Source organism: Zootoca vivipara, chromosome 3 (assembly GCF_965207765.1).
Source record: "Zootoca vivipara chromosome 3, rZooViv2.hap1.1, whole genome shotgun sequence".
NCBI classification, from domain to species: domain Eukaryota; kingdom Metazoa; phylum Chordata; class Lepidosauria; order Squamata; family Lacertidae; genus Zootoca; species Zootoca vivipara.
Window position 1 is genome coordinate 89363176 of NC_142586.1, and position 10004 is coordinate 89373179.

General features: G+C 39.9%; 1 protein-coding gene across 1 annotated transcript; it reads right to left on the reverse strand.

Moving 5' to 3' along the window:
• Positions 1-7: 7 nt before the first annotated feature.
• LOC148686346 (uncharacterized) lies at positions 8-4498 on the reverse strand. Its single transcript, XM_088667058.1, has 3 exons — positions 2624-4498; positions 1506-1612; positions 8-242 (listed from the first exon to the last, which is right to left on the reverse strand). The coding sequence occupies exons 1-3, from the start codon at positions 2765-2767 to the stop codon at positions 8-10; spliced, it is 486 nt and encodes a 161-aa protein (XP_088523184.1). The 5' UTR covers positions 2768-4498.
• Positions 4499-10004: the final 5506 nt, after the last annotated feature.

Consider the following 10004-nt stretch of genomic DNA (forward strand, 5'->3'; position numbering starts at 1 on the left):
TACTAGCTTAGCTATTTAAAAACAATCTCAGTCTCTCTATTATACCTTTACATTCAGTGGAAACATCAGTTGATACATCACTAGTATAGCTGGATTCTTCCTGAAGAGGAACTAAAGAAAGTCTCTCATCATTCATATCTCCCAGTTTAGAGTATTCCATGCTCTGGTGCTGATCCCATTCAGTCAATTCAGCACATTTACCAACAATTGGTTTTATCTTTTCCTTATGCATTTTTGAGAAACTAAAAACACAAGAAGAAAAACCTGAAGACTATTCTACATGATACTTTTAGCACATGGAAACAACTTTTACATGCCCCAGAATATGCAGTGCTTGTGTGGAAACAGTGTATTAAAACATCACATTAATTAAGGAGCTGTTTTTCAATAAAATGAATTTTCAGCTAAAACTGGGCAGAAACATTGGCCTGTTTCTCATGTCACTTTGCAAATGAACAACATCCTGGTGCACTAAGTGAGAATCGCAGCCACTTCATTCCTCACCCCCTCCTGCTGCTGTACTACCTAAAGTTGACTTAGCATCACAGTCAAACCTAAACTTGTGGTTTGGTTCCCACAAACAAATCACAAGTGGGAAGCTAGGAATAAATCTTGGTTACAGCTCTTGGGTTCGTTCGGGGAGAGACAAACCACGAGTCTGGATAACCACTTAGGCAAACCATGGCTTATGTTCCAGCAGTGCAGCAGCAGTGGAGGGGTAAAGCAATTTATTATGATAAAACTATGAAGAAATTGAATGCTGCCAATCTCATGTTTTCTTATAATGCTTATGTGGGGAACAAGGAGACACTTACAGGGGGAACTGATTGGCAGAAAGTGTGCTTAATCTCCTCCCTCCCTTCTAATCTCCCTTGCCAATGTCTCTTCCCCATCCATTTTTATTAATTTTTCTCCCAGCCACACTCCAAAACCATCTTAGCTGAGGTGGGGTGGGGGGAAAGCTGGATGGAGAAGCATTTTGAGAGAATAGCAAGCCCAGGAAGCAGTTCAGCCTCCAATCCTCACAACAATTTTATCCTGTAAGTAATGCCATCATCCTCACATTCCTGTTATCACGAGAAATACAGGTTTGGAAACATGCATTTCCCAAGGTAGCTCCATCCAGTGTTTGTGTCTTTTGAAGCTTATATAAATGCATATATTATTCAGATAAACAGATCTGTTTCCCTTAAGTAATACTTTCATTGATTGCTGAAACAGTTTGCTACATCTATGTTTTAAGAAACAGTGCTGACCCGAGCTGAGAGTCTGAAAGACTCTTGAATCCAGGTAATGGTAATTGATATAAATCTAAGAGACTAAGAGGCACTGCAATGTGATGGATGGCCAGCTTACTACTAAACTCCTTCTGTGTAGATCAGCTCCCTGCTTGTGCTTTACAGAGACACACTATCAAATCAAAAAAGAGGAGGAACTGTTAAAAAGAGGAAAAGAACAACAAGCTAAATCCTAAGCAGAACGTAGACAATAGAAAGTTTACGTACACATATGCAAAACCCATTTTGCCTTCTTCCGCTTTGACTTTGTGTTTTTTTGAGCCCTCTGCTCTGTAAACAGCTGTGCGAAGCTCAGATGGAATCACAGATGAAATCTGGAAGGAGTGAATGTTACAAATTGGTATGAAGAGGTATGGCAGATTGCATTACTAGAAAAACTGGTGACCAGATTGAGACCTGCATAGTGTTGCCATTTCTTGAAGAGAAAAAAAGATGACAGCTGCTGCCACGCCCGCTTGCCTCTTTCCCTGGCTAAGGCTGGCACTGGCCATGGCATGCAGAGCCACCTGAAGCCACAATTTTTTTTTTAAACCCACTCGCTAAAACCCGGACATTTCCTTTGAAATGTAAAAATCCCCTGGGTGGGCATGTTGCCCCCCCCCAAGAGGACATGTCCAGGATTTCCCAGGTGTATGGCAACCCTAGACTTGCACAAGGACAAATTTAAAAAGACAATTTCACTGCATCTTGAGTAGACTGTATAGATTTTATGAGTACAACCGAATATGGCAATCTTCTGGCACCAGCTCTTTGTATTCTATGGTTGACGTAACTTTCTTACCCTCCCCACACCTTCTTTGTGAGAAAATAGGGAATTTTATTTTATTTTTATTTTATATAATCTGTTTTTATTACTTCTCTTATATCACTAGGTGGTGCTGTATCCATATGAATATTTTGAATAAAAAATTAATTATTTATACTTCATCTCAAAGCAGTATGTATTTTAAGATTTTGCACTATTATCTTGGGTGTGTTTCATTTTTCATGTGTATCATAATTTAATATACAGTATATTGTTTGTCTTTTGCTTAGTTTGTTGCAATCTTTTATGATCTTAGTTACAGGTAGGTAGCTGTGTTGGTCTGAGTCGAAACAAAATAAAAAAATTCCTTCAGTAGCACCTTAAAGACCAACTAAGTTTTTATTTTGGTATGAGCTTTTGTGTGCTCATACCATACTATTAAAACACCTTAATTTTAAATGCATTGCTACTGCTTGTTTCCAGATAAGCCACTAAAAGAACATACCTGTACTATAAAACACTAGAAATTAACAAGCAACTGCTACTCAGTGTACAAATTTTAAAAATGATAGAGTCTCACTGCCAGTGGTCTTGCATCTTCCATAGAAGCTTGCTCGGGCTTAATAAACTTTCCTTCAACCATATGTGGTACTTTAGTATTCTCTGGTGTAAGCTGGAGACGAGATACCAGCGATTTTTGACGTCCTCTTTTCTTTTTATCCATCTTGGATTGGTATCTTTGGTCCTATTGCCAAGAGAGTTATCAGATTATTTTTGAAATGTAGCAACCTGTTTTCAATGATATTTTTCTTTATTGCCAGAAGAAATTATACTCCCCATTTATAGTGGCAACTTTTTAAAAAAAACCCTGAGGTTTTGCTTCTCATAATTTTTATTAAAATATGTATCTTATATAAGAATGACAATGACCAAGGGTGCCAGCTTGAATAAAATTGGGGGGGGGGCGGGTTTGTCATCAATCATAAAACGCTGTGCATGCACACCATTTCAATGGCAATGCCCATGGGCATACCCACGATTTATTGGGTGGCGTGTGTCAGTTAAGTATTTTTATTTATTGAGTTGGGGGCAGCTCCCCACCCCAATCCCTGGCTATACCCACAGCAATGCCTACCATTTTTTTTTTGGGGGGGGGTGTCCCAAAGGGACCTTGGCCCCTAGGAGCTGGCTCTTATAACAAAGACAATTGCTTTTTTTACGTGCTTACAAATCATTTATGCTGGTAACTTACACAGCTGTGAAACCATGAGATACCTTAAAAAAGAAATATTTTTCAAATGGCCATAACTGAAAACTTACACTGAGATTGAGTATCTGCGACATATGATAAAAGCTATTGCTTTGACAAAGGCTAGTGCTCCATACACCTCTAACCTATCTGACCTATCTCTATACAATACCTGTACAAAAGGATGGGGGGCCTTCAACCCATGGTGCAAGTGAACCTACATGCGAATCTATTTAAAAATACTAAAACATCCTAAGCTTTACAGCATTTGGTTTTCTCATCTAGTCACATTAGGCAGGCGACCTCTTTCCTGTCGGGTTTCCCATTTGTTTTTGGATTTAAAAGACCTGCAAAACCGGCAGAAATTCAAAAAAGTAGAATCTGTTTTCAAATACCTCCATCTCCCTGCTGTATTAAAAAGCTCTCCCTTACAGCTTTTAACCATGGCTTTTAAACTGCAGGAGCAAATGTTGGTATGTTTCAGCCCTTTCCGAGGCTACAGAAGGCCAAAGGCCTCCATAAAGACTGTAGCCCTGGGGGTGGGGTGGGGAAAAGGCCTAGAAATGAAGCAGCTGGGAGGAATATAGAGGTCTACGGAGCCAGGAGAGAGTGAAAACCTGGCAAGGATAAAAGAAGGGAGCGGGAAGAAGGAACCAGGAAGGAACAAAGAGACAAAAAGGAAAAACTAAGGAAAAAATCCCTTCCAAGATGGTGTTTGTTTTTATTGCTGTGCCCAGAGCAGCAGGGCAATAGCCTTGCTCCTGTGGCGAAGACAGGAAGTACATCTGGAGTTAGGGGGCTGTCCTGCCCCTGATATATTCTTCAAAAAATTAACTTCCTGCTTGTGGTCAGATGGGTGGAGACAACCCATATCAAGGATTCCTCCCTTAAAGGAGAAGGAGAAGGGGGGGGGGGAGAAGCCTGTAAATATTTTCCTTAATGCTTCGCCCTTCTCTCACCCCACATAACCTGAGGAAAGTCTCCCAGTTTCTGTCCTCTCACCGACCTACAAAGGATGGTGGGGAGGAAAGGAAGGCGTCATGTGTTTCTCTGGTATGGAAACAATAGGTGCTCTTTGTGGCTCTTCCTTCCTTTGGAATGGCTGCCTTGATATTGAGTCTCTTTCTAGTGACCAGGCCAGTGGGCAGAAAGGCTCACCCCTGCAAAACCTGTCCCACCGAGGATGAAGGAAGTGACCGTTATTCCAACGGTAGAAATAGGCCCCGCCCCCTTCCCCGCATGTGATTGGTCGCCCCACAAGGGCGCGAGTGGAATCCACTGCGGCTCCTGGACGTCAGTTCCAAGAGCCAGGGAAGAAGGGGTGAGTGAAGATAAACATCAGGAACAAAGGGGGAATAAAGATCGACATTGGGATCTGCTGCCCCTATGTATTCCGCCGCCTGAGGCAGCTGCCTCACCTTGCCTCATGGGTGGGCCAGCCCTGGTAACCTGTGACTGCCAGACCAGTGGGGGGGGGGAACCAAGTGTTGGAATAGGGACTTTGGTCTTTGAATCTAACTGCATTGTTGCTTCACATTTTTACATTAAAATATCAAAATATCACTGTTTGGAATTCACTTTTTTATCTTTTTTATTTAAAGAAACTTACAACCACAATCATTCAAAATATTTCAAGTTACAAGCACAATCGTTGTCGGCCTATTTATGTCACATTCTTAATGATTTTCCAAACACCACCCTCTGCTTCCCTCCCCCCACACCCGACTTCCCCTCACCCGTGTGTGATCTTATTGGCATTTGTATTTTTATTTCTTGTTGTGTTAGCAGTCATTTATACTTAGTAATCATATCCTTTATAATATCATCTTGTGCCCTTATGAGTTTTTCCTTTTATGTATATATTAAAATTTGCATATCCAATTTTTTTCATATATATCTCTACACACTCCCATTATCTATTAAGTTTTTGCTTGGGGCAGGCCCTGATTGATACCGTTAATTTTGCTATCTTCATCAATTCACAGATCTTAATTCTCCATTCTAATAATTCTGGCATTTTTCCCATTTTTTGCCACTAGTAATCTAACCGCTACAGTCATATAGAGTAATAAATTCCTTTTGTCTTTGGGGGTATCGTTGGTTATTAAGCCTAACAGATATGCTTCTGGCTTTTTGAGAATTGTGCTCTTAAATATTCTTTTCAGCTCTTCATGTATCTTAGTCCAGAATTGTTTAATCACCTTGCACCCCCACCACATATGGTACATTGTCCCCACCTCAGCATTACACCTTCAACAAAGGTATGAATGTTTTTTATAGATCTTTGCCAGTTTTTCTGGGGTGAGGTACCAGCGATAACACATTTTCATTATATTTTCTTTTATCAAATTACAAGCCATTAAATTTATGTCAACACTCCATCATTTTTCCCACCTATTGTCTTGCCCAGATCTTGTGACCACTTTATCGTTTTTTTCTTTTATTACTTCATCTTTCTTTTTTTTTTTTAATATAATTTTTATTATTTTACTAATATACACATAACCATACATTTATAAAAGACAAATTAATCCAAATAACATACATAAACCATTACTAAACAAACGTTTTCATACTCCCATTCCCCTTACCTAAATACCCCATTTTGGTTCTGCCGAACACAACTTCCCTTACACTTCGTATTTGGTTTTACAGTTTATCTCTTACATTATGCGCTTTTCTTTTACCTTATTTTCAACATTCTCCTTCTTTATCCATTCTTTATACTTAACACTCTATTTTCTGTTGTAGGTATTACTTCAAACCTGTCAGTGTCTTTAAAGTCTTACAATGCATTTCCAGATATTCCACAACTTTACTCCACTCTGTTTGTACTTTATGGTCTCTCTGTTCCCTTAACTTCCCAGTAAGTTTGGCCAGCTCAATGTATTCAACCAATTTTACCCTCCAATCCTCTATTGTGGGGATATCGGCGGTTTTCCATTTTTGCGCCAAGACCATTCTGGCCGCAGTGGTGGCATACATAAATATTTTCTGGTCTTCTTTATTGATTTCTCTTCCTAACAATCCCAACAGAAACATTTCCGGTTTCTTGGGAAACGTATATTTTAAGATCTTTTTTAATTCATTATATATTAGTTCCCAGAAATTACTTCATCTTTCAGTTCCCATTCAAGGAGTAGGTTGTACATTTTTGATATAATTTTTAATTTGACTGCAGTAGTTCACTTTGCAGTTTAGAGGTTTTCTGTTCAAAACCTGTTGTTTTTTATCTTGGTTAAACAGGTGCACTATTTAATAATATTGTAACCAACTATTGCAATAGTCCTTAATCTCTTCGTATGGTTTTAATTTTACAACACCCTGCTCTTTTGTTAGTAATTGTTGGTATGTTGGCCATTTCTTTTCCATATTTATTCTTTTTACTGCTAATACCTGTAGTGGAACCCAAGAACCCAAGAAAGTAAAATCTTTCTTGGGTTCCATGGCCACTGCAGATGGTGACAGCAGTCACGAAATTAAAAGACACCTGCTTCTTGGGAGAAAAGCAATGACAAACCTAGACAGTATCTTAAAAAGCAGAGACATCACCTTGCCAACAAAGGTCTGTATAGTTAAAGCTATGGTTTTCCCAGTAGTGATGTATGGAAGTGAGAGCTGGACCATAAAGAAGGCTGATCACCGAAGAATTGATGCTTTTGAATTATAGTGCTGGAGGAGACTCTTGAGAGTCCCATGGACTGCAAGAAGATCAAACCTATCCATTCTGAAGGAAATCAGCCTTGAGTTCTCACTGGAAGGACAGATCCTAAAGCTGAGGCTTCTCTTCTCATGAAGTGGCCAAAGTATTGAAGATTCCCGGGAAAAGACCCTGATGCTGGGAAAGATTGAGGGCACAAGGAGAAGGGGACAACAGAGGACGAGATGGTTGGACAATGGTCTCGAAGCTACGAACATGAGAACTGCGGGAGGCAGTGGAAGACAGGAGTGCCTGGCGTGCTCTGGTCCATGGGGTCATGAAGAGTTGGACACGACTAAACGACTAAACAACAACAACAACAACAACCTCTAATTGAGACACCCACCCATCTTTGGTTCCAGTAGCCATCAATAATTTGCCCATACTTTGCATAAGGTATTATGATTATATGATTGAATTCACTTTTTGAGCATTTAAAAGTGCAGCCAGTCTTCATGCATGGCTATGGAACATGAGACTTCTCCGTGCAGCTGGGTTTTTTGTTTTTTTACTTGCTGAGGAGGTCTGAATGGGAGATTTAAGTAAATTAACATTTGTTGGTATCTGAGAGGTATGGGGTATTTTTGACTGGAAATCCAAACCAGCTTCAGCATTATCTCTGACCTGCAATATTAACAGTGCACCACATTGCAGAGTTGTAGTGTGCTGCACTCAGCCCGGCCTGCAATGTGGGTGTTAAAGCAACGGACAACATTGCAGGGTTGTTGTACAGTACTGTATCCGCTTCAGCCCAATGTTCAGTTGGATTCTAACACTGCTGAATAACATTGCAGGGTTATAAACCACTTAGCACCTGACCTGCAGTACTTTGTGTGAACTACACTGCACGGCTGTCTACCCTGAGTACAGCAACTTCTACCTTGCAATATGGACAATGAAATTCACTTACTTTGGAATGTAAGAGTTCTTACGGAATTTAAAACATTTTTAAAATAACTGAGAAAAAGCAGGAACTCTGCTGGGAACTTGTAGGTTCGCTTGGGCACATGTGCCTGGAATCACTGGTATCCAATACCACCCAAATGGCAGTCAACATTCTGCTTCCACTGCACACACTCAATATCCATTTCCCTTCCCCTTTCTAAATATATTCTGTACTGCTGCAAACCTTGAGATCCCCCAAATCTGCCAAGACCTGGGTACTGCTGTTTTGACTATATCCGCATAGGAACTCTCTCCTAAAGATCAGGAATAGAATAGAATATTATTATTTATCACAGGACTGACTGAAGAGGTGGGGTGGAAACCAAACATCCTATTTCACCCACGGCAATATAATAAACACAATATTAATTGTGTAGCATTTGCAGAATGTGCTCTCCACATCCCCTCACAGCAATGAAAATAAGTTCAGTTGACTCATTTATGGGTTGAAAGGCCACATCTTTATTGGTGTGAAAATAAAAAGGACAGTTCCAGGAAATGTTCACACTTCTTGTTCCTCTCTCCAGATCTCTCTCTAGATCTTTGTAACTTGCAGTATACAAAAAAGGTGGTAGATGGGAAGATGGGAAACAATCCAGATTCCAGACCTCCACAAAGGGATGCTACAGACATGAGCAGAGAAGGATTGTGTGCCCTAAATGACTAGCCAGACTCACAAATCATAGAATTGTAGTCGGAAGGGACCACAAGGGGCATCTAGTCCAACCCCCTGCAACGCAGGAATTTTTTGCCCAAGGTGGGGCTTGAACCCACGACCCTGAGATTAAGAGACTCCTGCTCTACCAACTGAGCTATCTATCCAAGTGTGAATTTTCTCTTAACTCCTTAATATATACATACTAGTGACTTATAAATTGTAAAACGTGTCCATAATTAAAGTAACCTAATATTGTATATTTTTAAGGTCATCTTATCTAAACTCCCAGACTGTTGGAAATCTGAAACAGTATGTAAAAAGTCAGCTCAGATCTGGTTAATCCATGCTTGGTTTATCCTCATGTGGGCATCCCAAAGATTTAAATAGTGACAAATCTTTGATTTGTTAATCTGAAATGCTTAAGTCCAAATATGAAATTTGCAGAGGCATTTATTTTAATCAAGCCTGACTGGATGAATCAGGAACAAATGTCACACTAAGGAACTATGCTCACATATTTAATATACCATGACAAAAACTTTAACTACATACTAATGGGCTCATCTGCTTCTCACTGCTGCACAGATTTATTTACAAAACTGCCATTATAGCAAATAGGAGCCATCTTTATACGGTCAAGAGAGTGAACGTTTTTAAATATATCCCTTAAAATACAGACAGAGTTAATTCCAGTGGAGTAGTCATGTTAGTCTTTTGCAGCAAAAACTGCAATTATCAGTCTGCCTATTCAGTTTTTAATCTGCGCTCATCTCAAGAAGTTGAGGCAAAAGTTTGTTACAAATAACTTTCATATAAATGACTGCTTTAAGTTAATGTAATTTAAAAAGGGAAAACCTTTCTACAGATTGTATCTGTCAGCTGCTTTTTAAAAAGATTATTGGCATGATCAGGCATCCCCAAACTGCGGCCCTCCAGATGTTTTGGCCTACAACTCCCATGATCCCTAGCTAACAGGACCAGTGGTCAGGGATGATGGGAATTGTAGTCTAAAACATCTGGAGGGCCGAAGGTTGGGGATGCCTGATTCTAGTCAAAGCAAAGTATAAAAGTATTTGCATGTCTTTTAATGTGAAAGTTATGCACATCCCTTCTCAATAAACTCAATAGGACTAAAAGGTCCTTAGTGTCTGCTGGATCATGTTGTAAACAGATTTTCAATAGAATGTACTTGTAGAATACAGTACTGTACATGGAAAGAATAACAGAAGGGATTATTATAAAGCACGTCAAAATGCAAGTAGATAAATAGGAACCGCTACAGCAGGGAGGTAAACGGCGTTTCCATGTGCTGCTCTGGTTTGCCAGAAGCCACATGACCTGGAAGCTATACGCCGGCTCCCTCGGCCAATAATGTGAGATGAGCGCGCAACCCCAAAGTCGGTCACGAC